At 34.5% G+C, this 26,731-nt stretch overlaps 1 protein-coding gene across 6 annotated transcripts in view; it reads left to right on the forward strand.

Moving 5' to 3' along the window:
* The first annotated feature begins 241 nt into the window (after positions 1 to 241).
* The window catches only part of LOC100371601 (girdin-like), a 52,862-nt gene continuing 26,372 nt past the window's right edge, over positions 242 to 26,731 (forward strand). For 4 of the 6 annotated variants that reach the window (XM_085490867.1, XM_085490870.1, XM_085490878.1 and 1 more), the window contains exons 1-5: positions 242 to 797; positions 930 to 1,015; positions 4,846 to 4,954; positions 22,433 to 22,645; positions 25,454 to 25,594. In XM_085490867.1, the coding sequence (XP_085346993.1) occupies positions 753 to 797; positions 930 to 1,015; positions 4,846 to 4,954; positions 22,433 to 22,645; positions 25,454 to 25,594 (594 nt within the window). In that variant the 5' untranslated portion in view covers positions 242 to 752. The remainder of the gene's footprint in view (positions 798 to 929; positions 1,016 to 4,845; positions 4,955 to 22,432; positions 22,646 to 25,453; positions 25,595 to 26,731) is intronic. The other 2 variants (XM_085490879.1, XM_085490886.1) reach the window with 1 other exon arrangement.

Consider the following 26,731-nt stretch of genomic DNA (forward strand, 5'->3'; position numbering starts at 1 on the left):
GTATCCATACGCTTATTGACAGTTGTACAGCTGTTATACCAATACGGTGTGCCGTATTTCAACTCTTCTGCTTAAATGTAGGATATATGTGTATATGTGTACTCTTTGGAGTATGTTACTAAATCTCTAAAGCGAAAAGGCGATGTTTACGGGCACAGATAGCCCAACAATTATTCTTAATCTTAGCGGAACTTTATAACTTGCGGAATGATACACTCGTCCCTGGTTGCGCAGTATGTCAGTTGTGAGGTCAGGATGGCGTCGGATGTGATTGGTTGCAATACTCTGTAATCTGCACTACCATACTTACAACTTTGAATTCACCTCGGTTGACTCAGCATGACGGGGAAAGGCGAAACTATATGTTGTTAGCTGACGAGTTTATTCCACCGTCAAGTAAATCTCATCCTCGTATCGGGCTGAACTCGGGCATTGGATTACTTCTAAAAGTCGGCGCCGTATACTGGCTACCACGTTTGTTTACTCACTGACTTCTCAGTCAGTTCTTCGTCTGGCCTTCGCTGGGTGGCAGAGCGTCGGAAGTGCTCAACCGAAAACTTCACGTAGTTATTGTGTATACAGTATATGGCCTTTAAGAGTTACCTGGGATTTAAATCGCAGTATCCATGGATCACTGGCACTCAGCATATTCGAGGAATTTAGAAATATAGTACTTATTTCGCGGATCTGAACGCGTTTTGTATACATTATCGATCTCATGAGCTCTGGGGTTTGAGTCATCTATTTAAAACATGGCAGTCGCAGCTGAATTCATGAAACACCCTCTAACAGTCTGGGTAAGATTGCATTACAGGATTTTCTGCATCTGTTGAGTTTCGTCCGCTCTTGATCGTTTTATACTAATAGAGCATAGAGCAACAACAAAAAATATGACAGACTGGCATGTTTCGTTTCGTTTTTCTCTTCAGGTGGCAGCATTCAAAGACGATGGCAAACAAATGGACTTCAATGACCTCGCTGACGGTGTATTCCTTAACGACATTATGTTGCAAATGTAAGTAAAGTTAAAGGCAGCAAAAGTTGATAAATGTTTTAGCTACATGACCGCTGTCAAAACACGGCGCATTCTGTGGATTGCCATAACGTTATGTTGTTTCATGGTTCATTGATGACTCATAACAGATTCACTATTTTTCCTCGCAGCATCGAAATAGGCGATGACAGCAAAACACACCCTTGGCACTATATTAAGCGGCAAAAGTCCGTGATTAATTCTTGAATTGTAGCCCATAGTGCATTTGTTGCCTGGAATGCAGTGTTCCTAACATGAGCCTCAGGACAATGTTGTTTTCAGATTGACCTCAATATATTTATTGTCATATCCCTCATTATCAACAAAACTATGTGAATGTCCAGAGAATGCAGAAACTCCCCTCGGAGTTAATCCTCCATTTCTGCATGTGTGACTGACATATCAATTTTAGCTTGTCAGTGAAACATGCAAGTAAAACACTAAATATTTCTTTTTATAGATTGTTTCTGGAGGTAATGTGTATGTGGTGAATACTGTAAAACACTTTAATTTTGCGAGACAAATTTTAGCGAATTTGGCTAGTGTCAGTGAAAATCGTAAAATTTAGTATCAGTGAAATTTCTCTGGGTTTCTACGACTGTGGCTTTTGTCGAATGTTGTCTTCACAAATGACATGCAACTCTGAAATCACCAAAGTTTCTAGCAGTGGAAATTACATGTATATGGTTTACAGTATGAATGCACAGCAATTTACACACTAGCATTATAGGTGATTTAATTATGAATGTTCACAATTTTTCAATTAAAAACAATTGAACTGTTTATAAATAAAGCATCTTCTCTCTGTAAAACTTTAGAAGAGATATACTTAGTTACTATAGAAACCAAAGATAAGCAGGTCATTTAAATGTGGTTGAAATTCCAAAGAATCTAGCCTCTAAATAAAGCTATTGTTGCAGTAACCTGCTACTACATATACTTGAATGTTTGGTTGAATCTTTAAACTTCAGAAATCCTACAAGTGAAGTCAAAACACTGAGCGCTAAATAGTAGTATTAGAGCTTGTAGTTGTGGGTATTCTCACTTTGTGATGTCCATTGTTTGACGCAATGTTCAAGTGAGGAACGGCATGTAGTGTAGTGATATTAGTTGTTTACTGATCTGACCTTCATTAGAATTCCATTTGTCCTGTATAGGTACTATAATGCGCACCTGACTATTCATAATGAAGTAGCGTGCACTCGTATTCGGCAACCCACTGATGAGGCAGAGTGTAGAGTGAATTATGATAAAAAGATTGCACGCTCAATGCCACGGGTGCAAACTCCACCTGTAATAAATAATATAGGGTGTGGAGTGATTGCACCACTCAATGACACATATTATCTGCCTATTATAATAATTCATACATGTATCAGTATGGTCAAAAAAATGTTTTTACTGATCTGTTGTGTAACACATCAAATTACTAATTATAGCAATGATGCTTTGAGGACTCTTATAATTCAACTGAGTGTACAAACTTCTAATTGCAAAAAGTCAGTTAGTCAAATGGGATTGTTGTATCTCATGTAGATGTTTGATCTGTATGTTTGAGATGTGGGTAGAATTGAAAATATGCAGTACATAGTACAATTAAATATTTGTTACTTTTATAACAGGCTTAGAGGTGTACAAATTGAAATCCAGGGGGTCCTTTTTAAACTGACTTTTGTGGCTTTAGATTCTTAACACATACAGTAATGTGAATAAGATTAATCTCATGATCCACCCTTATGCAGTCAATACAATAGTCATCACAGATGTAACTGGTTAGAATGGAACTGCTCTTTACTTCAGGCTTTGCATTTTGAAAATGACTGGAGAGTGAAAGCAAGTTATATAAATATTTTTAGAAATAATTTTTCATGTGTTTAATAATTGCAATTGATCACTCGTCTTTAAAGGAAACGTCTACTACTTAAATTTAAGCATTTTTGATGTTCAAATGCTATTATTTTCAGCATTTCTTTGAATTGATAAGTTACTTCGTGTCAGTCTATTTTTGTTCAGCTGCTGCACTTAAAACTGTTTCTAGAGTGCAATGGAATGATTTGGTAATCATTGTCAGGAAACTGTTTGTTCTTCATCTAATCATTGCAGCTGCAAGTCAAATTTTTAGTTACAGGCAGTATTTTAAAATTTATTTTCATTTTAAGATTGCCAATTTAAGTACTACTAGACTAATATGAGTCATCCCACCTTGCCAATTTCATGCTCATGTTAAATCAGTATCGTAAAAAAAAAAAAATAGTAACATTGTACTAGTGGTAGGAATTTTGTTGTAGTAGCAGGTTGTTACACATTATGACAAATAAGGGAGGGGTCAAAGGTCAAGTATATATGTTTTACTTTGGCAAAATATCTACCGGTATAACCTAATATATTTCTGTGACCAATAATGGATTTATAGCAAACTTTGTACTCCATGTTGTGCTTTGCCTTGTACATTTCATTGAGTACAAAGTCAGCTTTTCGTGATAAGGTTAGTTTTATAGAGCATGCAAGTTGGGATGTGTGCAATGATTCCCTGGTCAGATTCCTACAATGGGCAGTGTGTGAAATGTATGGTATCATATTTTTGTTTGCTCCAGAAATAGTTTGCATTGATGGAATATAATGAAACAACAAACCATGGCTTGCGATATCACAATGTATTGCATAGAAACGCAACATACTGGTATGAGGAGTGTCATGGGACATACCAAGAGTGAACAATGGTGATTGCAATTATATCATGACAAATACATTTCTGCAACATTTTTTTTTTTATTTAAACTTTATTATTTAGCAAATAAGTGAAGTTCATGTGGTGTTTTTGTAACTGACAGTGTGGTAGATTACAAATACATGAATCACATTATTTTAACAACTAACCAATATGTGACTTCATAGTGCAATGAGTGAGCATCATTTGATTGCAGTCATTGTATAATCTGTATTAGCTGTGGTGTCTATTAAAATAGTACAGTGCAACGGAAGGGAAACAGCTTTTATTAGAGTAACTGTACATACGAGATGTGGTTAATTTTTGGTTCTCAATTGTTCAAAGAGAATGGGTGCGGCTTCTATTAAGGATGCAGCTTCTAATACAGACAGTAGCTAAATAGTTTGTGGTTAATAAAACATTCCTTATGTTTAGATTGGACTCTGTATTTGTGCATAATATTGATGAGTTATGAACTGTTATAAGATGGCTTGGATAGCCAATGAATAAATTAACACTATTTTGTTTTGTTGATATTTTTTATTTTTTGGAAAATATTTTTTTTTTACTTCTGGTATTATTTGCTAGCATGGAAAAAAAGCTTTTTCTCAAAATGTTCGCTGTCATGGGCATTTGTTTATGATTAACTGAAGGTGAAATTAAAACTGCATATATGTGGATATACAATAACAGCCACACATAAATTATTGAAATGATGGACATGCAAGTGTATCATGACAAAATTGAAACCAATATTCTTATACTGCTAATAAAAATATCCTACATTGTGACCAGCTGCTTGTACATCATTAGTACTCACAGCTGACTTGTTAAGAACATGCAAGGAAGTGTTTTGAATTACTGTCGCACATAGTGTTGCTGATAAATGGGTAGACATCAGACGTATCAAAGTACATCTAATGGTTTCCTTTGCTTTCCTTAACTAAGGGACATATTCAAACATAATCTATGACTGATCTTTTTGACCTGTCAATTAGGGGGGTAAAAGGGGTTATTTTTCAAAATTATTAATTACTGAAATACAAGATGGTAATGTTATATGTGTACCTATACATTTTCATATTTGGATGTCTTTATATTGCAGTGACCCTCGACCTACCAATATTAGGGTCAACCGAGAGGTCAATGGGGATGTCAATCTACGAATCCAAAATTTGGATACAGTTATGAGGAATATTAAATCCTATTATCAGGTTAGTATTTCATAATAGTCTATTATTAAAGTTATATTGTTGGCAAAAATTGCGTTGACATGTCAAGTAATATGTTTACTGTAATAAATGTAACAGCTATGGTATTCCTAAGATATCCGCATCAGAAATTCTTTGCCAATAGCCCAATATCATCTAGCAGTTTCGTGGATTCAGTTGTGATTGAGTTTTTAGCATCTTGGGGGCATCATCAAGTAACCGAATCCCATGGTGGGTTTTCTGTCGATGATGAAAAATATAGTATATTACAAAATTGATATTCGTTGTGAAGCATTTTCCATTAAGATTAGCCTGAGATGTGCACATGACTTGTGAGTGGTTTCTTTTATACTGCAAAATACGGTACTTTATTTTCGCTTGGAATTAATTTTCGCTATTTTAGCTGAAGGAATGATTCAGTGAATGTAAAATCCGTTGAATATACCTTTTTTCCTATATTTTACATTCAACTTGTCAAAAATTCCATACAAAGCACCAAAAATGTCTTTTCAGTAAAAAATAAAGTATTTTACAGTAACCATTAGATCCCTTCCTTTTGTTTTCATTTGATATCCATGTTGCCAATGCATCCATGTGAACTTTCAACAGCAAACATCACGTACTTCCTAGTTTAGTTGTGTTTAGTGCTTACCTGAAACAGAATTCAAACAGCTTTGCAAGATGGGATTTATTGTAGTGATAAATAAATAGTTTATTTCATAAATGACACATTATGCCTGGTTTCAATCAGAAAAACTTGCGAATGCCATAACTTTCTTGTATGATTTTTGATCAACCTTCTCAAAATTAAATTAAGTTTTGCCTACAATACAACTGTTTATACAGCTTCAATGTTCTTATTTGTACTATGTCATATTATTTGACTTTTCATTTAGTATTGAATTAATTAATCAATATATGCTGGTATGTATCATTTCACTATGTCCATTTCCAATCTGCTATTGATGTTACTGTTACAGCTGTGTCAATGTCTTGTTGATTTAGTATATTTGTACCTGCATGAAACGAGAAAACCCGACGGGAGAAGTGTTTAATTTTCTAGATTTTATGCCTCTCATTATAAAATAAATGCTCTGTGTTTTACCTTAGTTTACTTTCTTGTGTCGCATGTGAGTAACTGTCATGTAATGTGATAATAGCTGTGAAGACTCAGTTAATGGAGGTCTTTACTAAGATGGGAATGTTATACCATGAACTTTGTTTATTGATGACCTCTTGTTGCCATATGCAAGGCTAGAAATGATATTGATTCCTCCTGTAACAAGGACCTTTTGTTAGCTTGGTGTTGATGACAACACTAACACAATACTTCTATTGCCAGTATTCTTTTCATTACTGGTAATTGTTATACCGAGTATGCACATTGGGTCATTGCCATACTACCGTAGAGCTCAAAAAAGAATAGTGAACAGATTTTTATCCAACTTTTGTTTTGGGCTAATTGTTATTTTGTATGCACAGTGATTCTGTTGACTTCTGCCAACAAAGATATGAAACCTGTGATAGATATTTTTTCGATTTCGATCAGAAATGTAAACAACATGAAAATTGGATGATATTTGACAAAAGTTATGACAAGTTTTGCCATTTTCATTATAAGAACATCTATAATAATATGATAGTAAATCTTTTGTGCAAAATTATGCCTATGTATAGAATTTGAACTTTTTTTCATAAAAACAAGTAAAATCAAATAAAAATGTATGGCCATGGACATTGTACCTACCGGCGGTATACATAGATATTTTGATTTTTTGGGACTGTGTGTCTATTGTGAAGGCATGTGCATGTTGAGTTCATCTAATCTGACAGGCTAGTGTTATGTTGAGAGATGAAAAGAAAACACCATGAGGATGGCACAAAAATGCTGTTTGGAATGTTTGACGTGTGTGCTCTGCAGATGGATGAATGGCAAGCATGCAGATGGTGATTGATGTCACAAATGTGAAATATATTTATGAATTATTGTCTGTTTTATTTAAAAGTACAAGACCTCGTTTCCAATGATTGATTTGTATTCGTTAGTACAATGTCTGTGACTTTTCCCAAAATTTATCGGTAGTTGGCAACTTTTATCAGTTTTATGTTAGTCAGTCTTCTTTTTTTATTCCTTGAATAAAACATTTGACCTTTGTTATAATTGACTCTCATTGCATGTACACATTACTATGTCACTTCAGCAGTGAAAGTGCATTCACCTTTTGTTTCTCAAGAGACATTGACACACAGGTACATGTGCTACAAAATGTCTAGCAATCCAGGGTACATGCATATGATGCAATCCAGGGGGCTAGCTTTATGTATCTTCATGGCTTGTTAATTCTTGCAAGCAACTCATGTGGAAAATCAATACAGTCTGTAAAGTAACTGACTAGAACTGTTCATTTTCTACAGATCTGTCAGTCAATATTAAAGATTCTCTTCACTGAATCTCCTTCGCATTCAAAATTTAATAATTTAATTTAATCCAACGCTTGGTAACAACATGAAGTGTGAAGATACCAACCAAACACACCACCTATTAAATTAATTCACTTTTTGCATGGCTGGAATTGTTTTACACTTTCAATATAAAGGAACATCCTAATTATGCAAATTAGAACTGTATGAACTCATGGCTGATTGGTTGTGTATATTTACCTTGAAATGTTTATTATTCACTGTATATTCACTGTATCATGATATGTTCTTATAAACACAACATGTACACAATAGGTAATAATTATTGAGTTTTCTTTTCACACAAAAAATATCTGCTTTTGAGTGGCAGGGATTTTCTTAAGATTTTGCCCGGAAGGCTCAACCAAGAAAATAGGCAGCAATTGTGTTTTTTTATGCACATTATTTAGTAGGCAGCTAGTAAGCAGACGGCGGCTATTAAGCCTGCAGCTAGCTTCTATGCTTGCTGAAAAATGTATGTGCAATTCAACAAACTGGGCGTCACATTGGGACATGACAGGAAAGGCAAGCAAAAACTAGGCATTTATGCGATTCTGTCAAATAAAAATAATTTATGAATCAAGTATAGTGTAATATGAAGAAAATTTCATTCTCAGACTGATGATATTATGCCAAATGACTTGCCTGCATGTGTGGTTTCCCTTACTACTGATCTGGCTTTGATTGATGTCGTGCCTGAAGCTATCAACGCATCTTTGCTTGTCACTCAACATTGAGAGACATTCCAGAGGCGAAAATTGATGGTGTTCACAATAGCCAATACATTCATTGACAAAACAATGTAGGGTGGTGTTGCCTTGAAATCATCGTGTTGACCAAGCACAAAATGCTATACCTTTCACTCTCGTATCTAGGGATTTTGCTTGACAACTGTCACAGTTGAACTCTCGATAATTCAACCAATCACAAAAAATAAGGTGCTTAGACAATCTTAATAACACTGACAACACTGTCTTAAGTAGTCCTAAATAATGTTGGTTTATAAATTAATGCAAACAGAATTTAATCTAGTTTATTTCTGAGCATTAAATAAGAAATTAGAACTGGCATTTTACTGCGCTATATGTTGGACTAGTTAATATCTTTGTACGTTTCTGAATAAGTACTAATACTCAGTACCGATAGTTTAAATGGCAATTGATTTTCAAGTCAGATGGATTATTACTGTGATTACCCTGATGGTTCGAGGACTTAAACTTGATTGAACCATATAATAGATTGAAATATTGGATTTATTATTCCCCTTAAGATGGCCTCTCAGACATGCATGTAGAGATTTAGTAATTCAGTTAAGTACAGTCAGTATGCTTTACTCTGTAATTGAATACATAAAAAGTTTAAAACGACAGGTAAGCTGTGTGAAACGCAAGATGCATATTACATTGGAGTTTTTGTTCCATGTTGTTTTTACACAAGATGTCTGCTATAGTGTATGTATATTTTGGGTGATAGGTCATTAGTGTTATGTTAATGTTTATTCTAGAGGTTTAAAACAAACTCTTGATATACCAAGCACAGAATTTGAATTTCTGCACACAGTGTCAGTGAGGCAGTGTCGCCTGTTAGAAATATAAGTGGACTGTGACTGTGCAATATGATCTGAGGTGGCCATTGCAATCCAAATTGGTTTCCTGTGTTGCATTCCTTATTCAGCCATGGGTCATTTCTGAACAATATACAGACGAACACTGAATTCAAACTGTTGTTATTTTTCTCTGTTTACAGAAATTGTTTGTTGTATTGTAATTTTCTTCTTGGGTATGTATTTCAAATCTGTGAATTATACCAACTAATACTGACTGTATTTGTTGTGATAATTTATCAATAATTCGTCTGATCTAAATATCTGTACCTGGGGCAATCATGTGTCACTTTCCAATTTATTCTACTCTTTGTGATTTGCTCGCTGAGTACCGTTCTGGAATATTGATTACATTACTCCATAGCAATGTCAGTGATCCTATTTTAACTGAACGTGGTTTAGAGTTAAAATGTCACTCAAATTGATATGATGATAACAATCACATTGTATCACACTAATATGATGTATTTCAACAATTAGTAGCCATAATAGCAATGGTAAGGTGTGGTCTGGTGCGGTATGCCATGTCAGTGCACTGTTTTAATCGTGTAGTCCCTTGATAGATGGTAGATACATGTATATGGCATGAGATAAGTACCAATTTATGTTTGTACTTGAGAATGACAATATTTTACATCATCTCTTGTACTGCTAGTGTTGATAATTGTAGCCATTAACACCTGTGACTTATTTGATATGTTCAGGTTTGTGATTTATTTGTGTGTTTTAGACTGCTAGTAGTAATTAAACCATATAATTGTTAAAACACTTTGCCAACAATTTATTCAAGGTGGGTAGACATCTCATAAAATTAACTATTCACAGGGGATTCTAGAATACTAATTAGGAAATAAAAAACGAGTATGCCCATTATGTGTACAATATTGAGAGAGGCGCAGTCAAGCCCCTGATTTAAACGAACATTTCTGTATGTGCAGTGCAGAGTCCTTGATTTCAGTGCACCCCTCTTGAAAATTTGTACATGCGTGCAGTGATAGCTTATCAATAAAATAATGGGTAGTGTGGTTTGTACATCATAGCCGCTTGCATTTCAGTTATGCACAGAAGTGAGTAAGCGACATGCAAAAAAAACAACAACATGCAAATAAGTAAATTTCCAGATGAAAATGGCCAAAATTTCTTAACTTGAATAATTAATTAATGGGGGAACATTGAATGATTGTATGACATGCTTTGACCTCAAACTCTACCCAATTATCGTCCGACCACAGGGCTCCACATCGTACTGATTCAATAAATTTTTTGAAACCCAATTCAGGTTGATGTGTTTTATTGATATTAAATCCCTGATTGCCTACGATTTGCTAAATGCATAATAAAGCCTTTGTTGTTTAGTATTGATTTCTACTGTGAGTGTGCTATATAATAGTGCTATATTCAACAATGTCATTGATCTCCATTATCCCAGCAAGTACCAATCACAATATATATACTAATATATCTAAATATGAAATTCAACCAAAAATTGTCATTTCTATGTAATCACACATTAATTTGCGATATTCCCAATGATAAAAATATGCAACCTAATAATTGTCGTGTAGTCCTTTAGTGGCACACAAATACACCATGTGTATAGTGACACAAAGTCAGCAGAGACAACCAGGTCTAGTAAAGGGTCCCACTGACCACATCTTGCCAACCAGTTTCAAGTGTATGCAAAACAATGCCATAATCACAGGGATTGAACAAGCCTGGTGTGTAGTTAAACATGTACATCAGCTGCTCATGCCATAAACCTCTGTGTCTGCATGTGTCTGTGTTCAGGTATAATATGAAGATAAAGTTGTAATACAATCTTTTGTGCATCTCAGTATATTGCAACTTTTCCCTTATGATCTCTATGTTGGGACTAGGGTCATCAAGTGGCCATCCCCCAACTACATGTCAATCACCTGCTTGACAATCCACTAATGCCTTGTCTACCTGCATATCATTTTATAGTTCAGCATGTCTACTATCAAACCTTCCCTTCTAGTAATGCTAGTCTTGTCAATGTGCACAGCTCTGGATCTGCTCAATCAAATGTCTATTTTGTATAACATTCACATTATATGACAATATCTGTCACCAGAATAGCACACTGGCCATGCCAAAATTTAACGATTAACCTCTGTACCAGTATCTGACAACAAGGCGTTATAAATCGTGATTCATTTTTTGTAGAGAACTCTTATTTTGCCATCAGCAGTAGAAAGAATAGCATGGTAGAGTAATGTCTAGACAGTATCAAGGTTATCTTTTTGTGTTGACATCCTACACTGGATGAATTATGTGTTTTTTGCCTGGGGATAATTGGCTATGTTCTCCTTTACTGACTTTAAACAGGACCATGTAATAAGTGTTCAGACCATTCATCTGAAGAGAAGAAGTCCATTATTGACAGAAAAGTAGTTTTACCAACATTTGATGTTTACGAGTTGTGTAATGTGATCTTAGAGATAGGAAAAAACATGATGTAATATTAGAATTGAAGGATTTCAGTTATTCTGAATGGGGTATTATTGAACAGAATTTTTGGAATGGATTCCACCCATAAGTTACAAATATACAATGTACTTTGTGTATCATGTTCTATTTCTAGTGTTTATTTCAATAATATTAAAGATAAAATTGCAAACTTATTGACTAAATCTAGCCTTTGAATAATTATATATATTCCCACAAACTATTGCTGAAATAACACTGAATATAAATGTATCATGGTGCATTTTGTATGCTAATTTTATGCGAACTCCTTGTATACGCTGTAACGATTCTGCTCGTTTGTGAGGTTTGCTCAGATTTTTTTTAAAGGACGATGGTCATCATGGTGTTCGAATTTCATGTAAATAATGTATTTTACACGCTTTGTATATGTCACTATGAGTCTCATAATATTGGAGGGAATGAATATTAATTCCGAGAATACACACATGAGTTTGCCGAAAAGAACCATTTTCACCATAATCTGTCATTATCACACTGTCTATAAACCTGGACAACTATCAAGCAGCAGATACAATAAAAAAAATTGCAGTATATGATATCAAACTATGTGATATGCACTTTTAATCTGTCCTGTATTACGTAATATTGTGGGGATACGCATGTGATAATGAATAAATATTAATAGAAATTATTAGGCATTGGTGTTTAATTGTTATCTTTACTAAACCTAGTCTTAAAACACATTGAAAAGCACACAGATACTTTTACTGTGTTAGATCACTTCCTTCTATATCTGATTTACAGTGTTACACCTATTGTAGGTTTGGCATACTTGTTTTATCATGTTTTATGTACTTTGTGCACATTCCATTCCATTGGTGGAATATATACCACCATCATGTTACATTTCACGGTTTCCTAGTGTACATGCACATACTTCTCAGCTATGTGGTCTCCACGTTCAAAATGAACATTGTAAACAAATATGAAGGTGACTGTGTTTTCAACTTCTTAATTTAGAACTGACAAACTGAGATTTAAAGGACTCTTGTATATTCTTTTGTGCTGAACATACCTTAAGAACAGTTCCTGTGTGTGGTTTCCATAGCAACCAATTGTCTTGGGCAGCCATTTTGAAATGAGGCACCCCAGTGTATTTGTTAAGAATTTGACTGAAATCTTGTAGTATCTGTTTTATTTGTTCTTTATTTGTCGATAGATACAAATTTTTTGTTGGGTATCTTTATTTCATAATGTCTTTAAATATTCTTTTGTTGTAATACCTAATTTGGTGACTGGGTATTATTGTTGTGGGTTATTCAAAACAAGTTGAATAAATTCACATACAATGAAGTTAGAAAACATTTACACAATTTGATAACTAAAAATTCATAAATTTAATCTCTTGTATCATGTCCTTGTCCCGCTATAATCCCATATATTAATGTATTCCCTACAGTTTGTTTAATGGATAAGAAGATTTGATGTAAAATAAATAACACTTTGAGCTCATCTGAAAGATTAATATTTTAATTTTTTTCCCACTTCAATTTGTTTCTTTAATTGCCTTGTTTGCCAAATGTGTGTATATTTATAGACCTAATGGATGTGTATGTGATATGTCATGCAGTGCCCAAATATAGCATTAGTAATTAGTATTTCTAGAATCTGTGAAATCCCAATCATGCTTGTTAATGTTATGAAATGAATGTTGTTGGACGGCAATGATGCATGGTGAATGTCGATTTCATCTTGTATTGAGACTGGTTATGCAATGATTGTGAGGATTCAAATACTGTATTCATGTATTAGAATGTTAACTAATATCTGTCGCTGTAACTTTGAATGAGACATTTTTTCATAAAAATTACAGATTCAAATATTTTTTTAAATTTTTTATAATTTGTTAATTTTTAACCAAAAAACATAATTTCTCATTGGCTGTCTTGGATATTTGAATATGGTAAAAAATTATGTACGTGTAGGTTTATTTAAGATGACAAAAGTTGATTTTAGCTTGCCTATAAAATCGTGTTAAATACACACACAAATAGTGTTGATACCATATATGTGTGTGTGTTATGTTACTTTACAACAAAAATATATTGCAATCCAAACAACATGGCTTCCTGCTGCCAAAGACTTTAATGCTATAATGTCATCGTACATCGTTGCAAGTATAGGATAGAAAACATGAAAAATAAACAGATGTTTGGTCGATAAAATGATAAGTGACTCATTGCTTTTTGGGTGTTTGTTGATATACCGTAATGATCAATAGTTGAAGGGTAGATACAGGCATTTATGTACTGTGAAATACTTTATTTTAGCTGGAATCAATTTTCGCTGAAAAGAGTTGAATGTAAAATATAGGAAAAATAGTATATTCGCTGGATTTTATTTTCACTGAATCATTACTTAAACAAAAATTAATTCCAAGCAAAAATTAAGTATTTTACCGCATACAAAATATGGTGCCATATATGCTCTATTAAAAGCACATACACGTGTAAGTGAAAGAGATGACTTTGCAATCTGATCTAGTATACAAATTCATTATTTTGTTTGTGTGCTTTGAATAAAGCAAATATGGTATGTACCGGATTCGGCTGATACCCCGCCCATCCTAAACCCCGCCCATGGGTGATGTTTCAAATAGTGGGTGATGTTTTGGTCCACACATTGCCTGACTGAACCAACAAACATTTTTACAGACCCCAATTTTCCCATCCGACATCTTGTATCGAGCGCGCTATTTCAAATATGACGCGAAAATAATTCACTGTGAAGTCGAAAAGCATTAAAACTTCAATAAAACCAATGCTGTATACGAATTGTTGCGTATTATGACTCGTTAAAATACATTTCACTTACATTTATTACACTCGAATAAAGTCTACGCTTGAAAAGAATGTTATTTACGAAGTTTAAAATATCCAAGCCTTTCTGGTTCGAGCCTCTTGGTTGTTATCAGTAATGTTTAATCTTTGTCTGTATCGCATTCCAGACAAAAAGTCGGTAAACAAGAAATGGGCGAACTAAAATGTCTCTTGCGTTTCACATGCGACAAGATTATTAAAAAACACAGAGTTAAGCGGTCGTGTACGTTCTATAAATCTAACCTTGTACACATAATCTTGTACTGACGTGTTTTTTGTCCAAAAAAGACGTTCCCTTTCAGTTAACCCCCAGTTAACTCTTCGCGTTCATGGTATTTGTGGGAGTTGAATGATTTTTTGAACACATGACAAGTAACTATATTGATTTGCGTCAAGCTGGATGGCCCGAATTTAAATATCAGTGCGTGAACTCTGGAGGTCATTGCCCAATGCCACACGTTGTTATTAGAGTTCAGTCGAAATGTACGTGAATATTGTGATCGAAGTGCGCTGTCCAGAGTTTATTATATTATAGTAAAATTTAACTTGACACATGGTATGGTTTATATTACATGTCCACTTCATTTTGAATAAAAAAATCACCATTGGAACATCGATGAATCACAAGTATTTAAAATATTTTCTCGAGTTTCCGTAGACACCCGACTACTATTATTTTTAATGATTTAAATGCGCCCATGTTTATGTTTGCGTAATTATTACGAATGCAACGCATTATCAAGTTGGTAATATTGAAATATTCACAGACCCAATACCCTGGGTCAGCATCCTAACAATAGTAAAAATTAACTTGAGTTTGCGTAATTATCATAAAAGCAATACATTACAAAGTTGAAATATTCAGAGCTGGTACAATATTGTAAACAAATTTGCGTAATTAGAAAAGCAGTGCACTAAGTAAACGACGTTGATATATTCAAAGCCAGTACAGAGTTGCATACAAGTTCCGTAATTACAGTACCGTTGGATATAATAACAATTTTACTAGGTCGACGCGCGGACCACAAAAAAAAGGTTGCTAAGGTAACGCGCCAGTTCAGCGCGTGACTTGGGGTCAAACTTCGGTCACTACACACTTCTTGCCAGCATCGCCGCGCAGCAGCAAGTACTTGTAGTTCAATTGCGTCCCAAAATGATGTCGCTGATCACTCAGTTGTCGCAGCGTGTGTTTTGTCATGTCCATGATGCACCCCGTTTCGACTTTGACTTGCTTTTCCTTCTTAGTGCATGTTCTTGTTCACGTAAAATGCGACCTCTCACCAATGTATTAAAACACTTTGAATTTATACTTTGCATGATTATATTTGGTCAACGTGAAACATTATTTTTTCTAGACCATTTTATCAACGCAGGGTTATTTTTCCAGACAAGATAGGCCTCGTAATATCTGCCATAAGATCGCCCAGGGCGGGGTATCAGCCGAATCCGGTACTTGAAATTGTCTCTCAACTTGAGATGAAACCTAGATCTTTAAAGTAACAAGATCAGGCGTTGACCACGTCAGCAGGTGTTATAGCATCTCATCTCTTAGATCTTTTGATGATAAAATGGAAGTGGGGTGGTAAAACTATTAAGAAGTATTTATATGGCTTTATACCTGTAAGGAATTCTGTTCAAGGTACAGACAATGCGCTATTGAAAGCTGAATAATTGCTGTACCTTGATGTTTCCTGTCTGTCCTTTGTGTACGTTTCTCTACAGGAAATAAGCTAGTAACTTGTTTCCATCGTTCTTTTAATAATTAATGGATTTTAAAGTAGTTGTAATATGCTTGTGTAGTTGTCCATTTTCAGAATATTTCAGTCCTTCTGAGATATAATCCGTTAATGAAATCTATTTTATTTGACTTTGCAATGTATTTTAGAAAATTTGCATATTGTCAGTTTTTTCAGACTAAATAATTATTATTGTAACTGCAATAAAATCATGTTTAGAATCTGCTGTCAATCTAAAACTGATTTTATGTTTTTTAATAATTTTTCTTGAAATTTGTGCGAATTAATTTATGAAAGCGGTGAAAGTTGACCTTGGCATTCAAATGACGATCTCAACAGTCATGACAGGCATACCTAGAAGTTGGCCTCTCTCTCTGTTGTTCCTCAAATTTATTTGTTGATGAAAAAAGTCATATCAAGCATATGTGTACATGTAGTGCTGCATTAAACTCAACAAACCAGCTGTCAGATTTGTATTTATTATGAATTATTTGAAAAGGTCAAAGTGCATTTATTTTGCTGAGGATGTGTGGGCTGGCAGTGTATTACAATTAACCTGATACCATGTTTGCCATGTCATGTCATACTTGCGATTTAATTCAACATCATGGTTTACTGTAATTCATTCTCAGTAGAGCATCATAACCAAGCTCATTTTTGTGTGTGTTGTGATTATGTTACAAGTGTAAAAGCATAAATATGGTAGAGTTTAAGCCCTCTTGGCTGAGAGCGGGATACGTATCAATACTTATCCCAGCTTGAATACTTTATGCTGACGTAAAGGGGACAGTATGCTGACTTGGAAGGGGACAGTACTGGGAAAGGGGTATTGTAAATACTTCGGCATCCAAAACTGAATTTGAGTGCCATAGTCTACTGTATTTACATTTCTCTTGTTGCAGTAGGAAGTTGCAATATGTATAACATTTTCAGTCAGTTTATGTTGTTACCGGATTTATTGATCTGTATGTTTTGTTAAACTCAAAATAAGCTTATTGGTTCTATATGTAAATTATTATTACATTTTACATTGCCCAGAAAAGTCAATTGCAGTATTTTTTTTAGATTGAAAAAGTACACAAAAGACAGAATTATATAGTCATCCATGGAGCTAAATTTTTTTTTTAGCTCTATGGGTCAACTTAACATATCCTATCTGTGAGTCAATACCGTTGTGCACATTATCCAGTGGTTGTCATATTTACGTCTCTTGTAAAAATCGCTGGTGTGAACACAAGATTATGAGATCCTTAACTAATTAATTACGCTGCTATGATTTTTTCTAATGAGAGAACATGGTACAAGTGAGCAACTTAACCCAGCTCAAACATAGTTTGTGTATCATTTTGTTTGCTTGATGTGACTGTGCTTGGAGGCTAGTATTGGCTGTATTACTTTGCCAGTCACTCGCACTGTATATCAACTAAACAGTAATGTAATTACCCAGCAAGCATTGTGCTGACTGGGGTTGCTTAGAAAGATGCAGCTATCTGGCAGTTTGAAGGTGGGGCAGAACATAAGGTTGTCCAATTATACGGCATACATCTCGCTGTGCTGTTTACCAGCGTATTCTTCGCGAACATTTGTATTCATCCAACACAATACAACAGGTATTGAAAATAACATGCCTACACACACCACTAGATTTTGAAAAGCTGCCAACCAGTAGATCATTTCCATAACAATTAGTGACCTATAAAATTTGACAACTGCAGTGTTTGACCAGTCACGTTACAGCACTCTCTGCACATTGTTTAAGATGGAATTGCTTCTTTCTCATTGTGTACAGGTATATTTCTCATTGCCACATGACCTCATGTTTTGCCCCAAGCAGTAAACTGAATACTGAGTAATTGTTTCACCATTAACTGTGTTCAGTTTTATATCCGTTCTTGTCATGTGGTTTTTTATCTGTATAAATTCCATAGAATGTATACTAATAGTAGACTGATGTTATTCTCAAGAACTAGAATTTTATTTAAATGGCTGTGCCTATTATGCAGCGTGTATTCAAAATACATGCATTGTTTACGTTGCATGGGACCCATATGATGATGTAATCATGATATCATTAAATTTATAAAATAAACAATGTATTTTATAGGTGTTGTAAATATGTTGCATGGACCATTACGATAACCACTGCCCATCCCATCCAATCCAAATACCAAAATCGTATCAATCCCACACGATGCAATAATGCCCAGATGGTAGACCATTTTCCTACGCCTTCAGCAAATAATACTGTTTTCTATGTTAGTAGTTAAAGTAAAGGAGTTGCAATATCCACTTGTCTTGGACAGCTGACAATGCCATATCAGCCTGCTTAGCTATAGACATGACAGCTGACCGTACACAACCGCTGAACTAATTGCCGATTGTGTTACCTAGTGCATAAGTTCAACCCATTAAATTTTATAGCTTGTCCAAATAGAATATTGCCTGCACAATGATTTATTCAACTCGTGGCTCCATTAAATTGAATTCAGCAGCATTTTTTATCTGACATGTACTGAAGTGTTCATATTCACATTGCTCAGTAATGAACCAAGCGTGTCAGTACATCCTAATAGACGTGTGATGTGAATACAAATGACAGATATGCAATTAAAGTGCCACAAAGACTCTGTGATTGCATCTAACGATCATTTCACTCATACTGAATTCATTAAAATGTATTATGATTTTCTTGTTGTTTAGAATATTGAAAATAATTTTGAATTTAATGATTTTGTTTGTGTTAAAAAGATTGTATTTAGTAAATCACAATGACATTGTCGGTCAGGATAGGGATTTTGACTGTGATGATCCATGAACTTTGTTTAGCAGGGATTTGTAAAATGATCTTGAATCAAATGCATGGTAACAGGATGTAGGATTCAATATTACCATGTGGTATTTTGTTGATTAACAAAACTATACAAAATATGGCCAATATAGAGCCTCCAATATGTCAGTCTTGTACGACTAAATGCTTTCTAGTTCTTGGTGTGCTGTACAACATACTACCTGGGAGTAGTGGGTATGTGTACTGCCAAGTGCAAGGCCACCTTCCATAGAACATATGCAATTCGTTTGAGGAATAGTATTTCCACATGACTATAATTTCACCATATGTTGTGGATTATAGCATAACTCAACAGATTATATTGAACACAGTAAATACCATGCACATTGCAGTTCTAGTATTCTCACACTTTGCATGTATAGCATTGCATGCATGTACAAGACTTCATATAAATATATACATGTACTTTATGATGAGGTGTTGTCTATTTATAGCTACCTGATACTGTCATAGTGTGTAGTACAGGAGCAGTAAAGCTTTTTTTCAAAGTTAAACAATTATCGTAGCAGTTAGTACAAATTTTATAAATGCCCTGAAGCTAAATCCACACTAATCAAAAAATTGATCATGACTATTGTATTGGCCGCAATGCAATGTATTCCTTTTCTGTCTGAGTTTATTGGGTCTGGTCCCATGAAATATATTTGTGTGTGACCTGTGTGAATTATTCTGTTAAATGAAGTAAATTCATTTTTTATTGGAATGGGGTTGTAAGTGAGTACCAGCTAGTATATGGTGGCCAACAACCAGGTGGTTAGAATGTTTATGCCTGGCATTCACGTCCATCTTGTTGATGTCAATCTGTATAAACCCTCTGATATTCAAATTATAAAGTTATCTCTGGACTTTGCATGGTGAAAAAAGAATGTGATACTACATTTGTATATAGTCACTAATTATTTGGAGGTCAATATAACCTCTAAATTCAGATGTTGTCGTGATTATCAGAACTTGTGTACATTTGGGGGCGGCAACACCAAGGAATGTATGTCATTTGTTGATTTAAAAACTAGTTACCGGTACTTTTTCTACAAAATCATTGTTTTGCACTTTTTTTGCAATAAAAAGTTGAAGTTGTCTGAAATAATATAATTGTTAAGACTTAAGTTGTGCCGTTTGCTGAAATACAATAACCTAGGGAGTCTACATTTTGACAGTAATTCAATACATAACGGCTGTCACATTAATGTGTTATGTGTAAAACATTGGATAAATTACTAAATCTGTATGGTTCATGTAATCTATTGCTGTGAATCATTTCCATCAGTTAGTCGTCATGACGACAGTTTAATTGTACTCTACATAGTTTTATTATTGGTGTATGACAAATAAACTCTTTTCTCATTAATACTTAGACACATCTTTGTCAATTTAATAACATTTTATTGCTTTTGAATTTTGAAACTTGCTGATGTGGGTGATATTCAATACCACCAGTATTTGAATTATTTCTTGAACAACTTTTCATTGCAATAGCTTTTGTCCAATTATAAGATCGTACTAAAAATAGAACTGACAAAATCACAGAACATGATACAGTGCATGATACAGATCAAATGTGGACATGTGCGGACTTATCCCAACTTAGTTACTTTCAATCTCAACTTAGTTACTTCCAGTCCCAACTTACCGGTAGTTACTTCCAATCCCAACTTACCGATAGTTACTTCCCATCCCAACTTGGTTACTTCCCATCCCAACTTGGTTACTTCCCATCCCAACTTGGTTACTTCCCATCCCAACTTGGTTACTTCCCATCCCAACTTGGTTACTTCCCATCCCAACTTGGTTACTTCCTATCCCAACTTGGTTACTTCCCATCCCAACTTGGTTACTTCCCATTCCAACTATTTCCAATCCCAACTTGGTTACTTCCAATCCCAACTTGGTTACTTCCAATCCCAACTTGGTTACTTCCAATCCCAACTTGGTTACTTCCAATCCCAACTTGGTTACTTCCAATCCCAACTTAGTTACTTCCAATCCCAACTTGGTTACTTCCCATTCCAATCCCAACTTGGTTACTTCCAATCCCAACTTGGTTACTTCCCACCCCAACTTAGTTACTTCCCACCCCAACTTAGTTACTTCCAATCCCAACTTAGTTACTTCCAATCCCAACTTAGTTACTTCCAATCCCAACTTAGTTACTTCCAATCCCAACTTAGTTACTTCCAATCTCAACTTGGTTACTTCCAATCTCAACTTGGTTACTTTCAATCTCAACTTGGTTACTTCCAATCCCAACTTAGTTACTTCCAATCCCAACTTGGTTACTTCCAATCCCAACTTGGTTACTTCTGATCCCAACTTGGTTACTTCTGATCCCAACTTGGTTACTTCCCATCCCAACTTGGTTACTTCCCATCCCAACTTGGTTACTTCCCATCCCAACTTGGTTACTTCCCATCCCAACTTGGTTACTTCCCATCCCAACTTAGTTACTTCTCATTCCAACTTGGTTACTTCCAATCTCAACTTGGTTACTTCCAATCTCAACTTAGTTACTTCCCATACCAACTTCGTTACTTCCAATCCCAGCTTAGTTACTTAGCTGTGATTTTGCCTAAACTAAGTGCTTGAGAAATTATTTCAATGTCACAATAGTTATAAATGCACATGTCATTATTTTCGTTATTGTTTACTCATGATTTATTTCTCCAAATCAAACTTCTTCATAAATCGCATAACATAATGCCTAGTGACGACATTTAAAACAAATGCTATATCAGTTCACTATTGTAAGTAACCTATTTTTAACTTAAGATTCATCACATTGACTTTGACCCGCATGGATATAGGTTATAAATATGAATTGAGAGAGATGCATTCACATTCAGCGTCTACGCAGTATAATGTTAGGAGAGTCTGGAATGCAAGGCGAATTGTCTAATGAATTGATAGTTAACCTTGCTATCAAGTTTACAACAATGAAAACTATCTGCTTTGTTGTGCTTTCCATACCTTTGTTCTGCATTGCAATCTTTGTTCTGCTATCAGCTGATTCCTGCTACATACAGTAAATCATTTTAATTTCACTAGAATCACATTTTTGTGAGTTTCATCTGTCATTGAAAATCACAAAGTCTTGTAGGATGATAACTATAAAGAATCTGAGTCGCAGCAAATTTGAAATCATCAAATCATAGAAATTAAACTGTCGACTATTCTTTGATGCTCTCTTGTGCTTCCTTATCAGCATTCTTTAAAACATAATTAACAACATGTTACAAATATGTTATTAAGTGTGGGTGGTGGTAAATGCAGTCAATCTTTCCAGAAATTTGTCCATCTTGGTATTTTCTCCCCAGATGTACATAAAATGTCCACCATCTTGAATCATAATGCTATAGGGGAAAAACTAAAAACCCAGTTTTAGTTTGATTATTTCTTCTGTATCAGAACTGAAACCTTGTATTATTTTCAGTTTTATTTAACTTGTAAAAAATTAGCAGTGAATGATAGTGAAGATTATTGGGTAACTTTTTTCTTTTTGTTTTGTAGGATATACTGCAGCAATTGATTGTGATGAGTTTACCTAATATCCTGGCTATAGCAAAAGAACCAGACAGTGAGACCAGTGTACGAGAACTTCATAAGTTATTACTTTTAATGTTGGGTTGTGCTGTACAGTGCGAAAGAAAAGAAGTATTTATTGAGAAAATAAAGCAATTGGATATTGATGTTCAGCATGCTATTGTTGGCCATATACAAGAGGTAAGGACTCTAGTTACATTTTCAGTTGTTTGAAATCAAAATAATTGTCATTATTATACATCTGTCACAGCATGCCGTAATTTTGCGGTATTTTCATCCTATCATATAAGGAAATGCGAATTCCAAATATGGATTGATTACGTGCGTAAGCATCCTCTCGTCGGTCGATACTCCAGCTGTACTATATTCTCGTAATAACCTCATATTGTCCTAATTTCTGATATGTACTCACCACTCCAGTACTGATGTCAGGTCACTACCAGTATCTATTTACCGACTCAAGTTGGGAGAGATAGAAAGGGGTGTGTGTGTGTGTTTAGAAATATCCCGTTTAACACATTGCCTGCCCTTTCCCCCCAAATTGGCTTTTGTGTGTTTGTGGCGCTTTCAGGAAGCATTCTGTTAATATGGAAAACACAACTAGGTATCGATAATTTCTTCATGAAAAGTGTGCATCCCATGGTGTTAGAATTCACTGTGTTGATGTACAATGAGAAAAGAATCCATGTTGTGTTGGTACCAGAATGATGATATGATGAAAATATTTAATAATAATCAGTAATGTTCTGAACGTTTGTCTGATTCATGTAACATAATATTTTATTGATGTCATTACCGGAAATATCAAATCAGTATCCTACAGAGTAAAATCAATTTGTGTTGATTACATTCCTCAATGATTCTTATAAACTTACACATGTAAGTGCTGGCTTTAGTTTTAATGTTGGCACATTTGAACAATCGTTACAATTGTTTTTTTGTTTTTTCTCAGACCATGTATTGATTATTTGCTTTCACCATGTATAATGTAGATTTCTTACTGGCTGGTTTATTTTGCTTTATATTAACTGAAATCTTATTTATAGGACAGGTGTCTGTTTGCATAACCTTGATTTTTGCTTTGTTGTCTTGACAACCACTTTCCTAACAAATGAACCTCTTGACTAGCCTAGTTGATGGTGTTCATATTCTGCAACTGAGGCCTGACCAATAACAGATTTTTTTCCAAAACAGGCTATTAATTGTCTACAATAATTTTTCTATTAGTAGCATATGCACTCGGGTAAAAATGACAAAGTTCTGTGGTCAAAATAAGTCCCATTTTAATGATTCAGCTTGCAATAAATGAAATTTTTAGTTTATGTGTGTTTCTATTATAGATGTGCTTTTAATAGAGCAAAATTTCATTGTATTTGAAATTCAGGAATTGTCTTTGTTCCTTATATACATGTATATAGCAATATCAGCTTTACTCCTAACCTAATTGTTTATTCCTTGCCATCATTGCTTGGCTGCCATGACTGTATGAGTATGTCATTAACCTTACAGTACACATTGCTATCTATATCTACAATCTATTCGATTAGAAATGCCTCAGTTGGTTTAGATTTAAAAATATGTTGTGCACATGACCTTTGACCTGTCATTCATGCCATTTCATTTAAATTTTGCTCTGAGTATGGTTTATTTTTCTTGAATGGGTTTTTTGATCTTTGGGGAAATTTTTCATTTTTAATATATTTGATCGATGTTGGAGTACAATTACACCAGCACTGTTATATTAATGCATACAGTGTATTTTTTGTATTTATTTGATTATGCATGTAGAGTAAATTAGTAAGAAGACTCGGTGATCAATCCATATGTTTTCCCAATCCTCTATAGAAAGACTTAGGCCCTAGGAATAATGTAAATAGCAATCAATACTAGTGAAACCTCGTAAAACACTGCTTCACTGCTGGCTGCTAGCAGATTGATTAACCCTGCAGGGATATGTAGATTAGTTTGTGGAGCCATTGCAGATTAGACCTTGTGGTACTATATTCCTTACCTATTGTAGTATCAAGATACTATCCTATTTATTATGACTCAGCTATTCCCATGATGCACTGGGGTATGAACAATGAAATATGACAGGCTATAATTTAAATGCCACTGTTGACATGGTGCTTGATATAACTGAATGCTATGCAGCTGATTACAAGGCAAAAATTTAAAATCATATGAGCAGTTTTGCAGCTAAACATGGATATTGCTTTGTAAATATGACAGAACAAAAACCATCTTACATTGGAAATCACAGGAAGTAAAATAACTTGCACACAATCTGAGCTTACTGCAGTGCATTAGATTATAATGCTTTGTTGCCATGGAAACTAATGTTCTGTTCCCTTTTCTATTATGGCTTTTCTGATGACTACTTTGACTTGAAAATAGTCATAGTGCAGGGCCTCATCTAGGTTGAACAAACAATCAGCTAAACTGGTCATAAAGTCACTATTCGTTCATGAAATTCCAGCCTACTATATATGAGTAAGACACAGTAAAGCATTCAATAGCGAAATTTGTTTTTGTTTGGATACTTATCAATAAATTTAGTTTTTTGGGAAGTAATGGGAAACAATAGACTAATAGATTAGTTGCTTAAACAATAACAATAGTATTCTATGAAGCCATCACAGGGATTGAGGAGCCCTAGCTTAAAAACCATCACTATAGCCTTATAATAACACTTAATATCCAAAATATTTTGTATCTCACTATCTGTATTGATACTAATACAAACCACCTTGAATGGAGCCATCAGCCGAGAGTATATACACATAGTTAGTGTCTGAGTAGCATTTCGTAAATAATACATACATGAATGATAATTTGATGAAAGTGTATTCCCTGGTGTAAAAAAAGGAATGTTTTATATCTGATTTAATTAATAAATGCGATTAATATTGTAGATTACACTAATGTTAATGAATTAATTATCTGTTGATTCATCATTACATTTTATCATTCCTTTTTAATCCCTAGATAACTGACAATACTGGAAATGTGTTCTGTATGCAATGGAGTGAGCTGACTGAAATCCCACTGGAACAGCTGGACGCCTTAGCTAGAAACATGTTTGAACATCTTAAGAGAGTTGTCAAAGAGCGTGATGATTATGCTGAGGTAATCATAAGGTGTTTTTTTTTTTCATATTGGAAATGTCATCAAACGCTGGCAATACAGACAGCGTCAGAGCCTCCCAACAAACAAAACAGTCGATCTTGATTAGACCTCAATTTACCTGCAGCTTGTTTGTTATTAAATCAATTCTTTGTGTATCAGTTTGCTTGGAAGGCATTCTTAGCTAGCTGTGTTTTATGTAATCCATGAGTTGTTCCCTTCAGAGGCCACTGATGTTGGCAATATGATTCTCTGTTCCGGGTTTCTAGGTCCTGTAGTACCAGTGTGCTGGCATCACTAACAGTCTACTCTAATTTATTGCCTGCATAATTAGAATTGCTAGATGACCTCAGATTAATCCCACTTGCCTACTATGATCATCTACCTTTGTACATCTACTGACTTGAATAGATAAGTCCAGTGTGTCTCATTTGTGAGTTCACTCATACATACAGTAATGCTTACTTGCATACCTTCCACTGGTGTGGAAATTACACTGGCAGCCAAATGGATATGTATCAACTCACTAAGATATTGATTAAAACTAATTTAACCAGGTTATTATGATAGCTTTTGTGAGATATGTGTAACAATTTATTATTATGGGGGAGGGGTTGTAATTAAGCCTAACGATTAATAAATGAAACTTATTATTTCTACGGATTTTCTGGTAGGTATGATTAGGTAATAAACTGGTTTGTACAACCCTAATATTTTGGCTCTTTCTAGTTTAAAAAAATTTGATGATTTTTGTTTTAAAAACACTTAAAATGAAACCTTACTGTTATTATACCTTGATGTTACAGGACTTGGTTTTTGTCTTTACATAATAATATTTATTTTAGTGTCACAGAGTACATGTATTTTCTACTTTCTGAATTTCACCAGTTTACTTTTTGACAATGTCAATACCCTTCAAAGTGATTAACCATTGGCGGCATAGCAAAGGCAACCTAACAAATGTGACATAGCGATTTTTAGATGCGGAAAGCAGCATATTTATTGCAGTGTACATAAAATTCATTGTTTTCACATTAAGTTTAAACAGCACTGTGGTATGAGAAATCAACACGATTCAAACAGGCTATTGCCCTTTTATGTGAATATAGTTATAAATGTGTTAATTATTATAAGTAACTG

Source organism: Saccoglossus kowalevskii, chromosome 2 (genome assembly GCF_978046115.1).
Source record: "Saccoglossus kowalevskii chromosome 2, keSacKowa6.1, whole genome shotgun sequence".
Lineage (NCBI taxonomy): Eukaryota > Metazoa > Hemichordata > Enteropneusta > Harrimaniidae > Saccoglossus > Saccoglossus kowalevskii.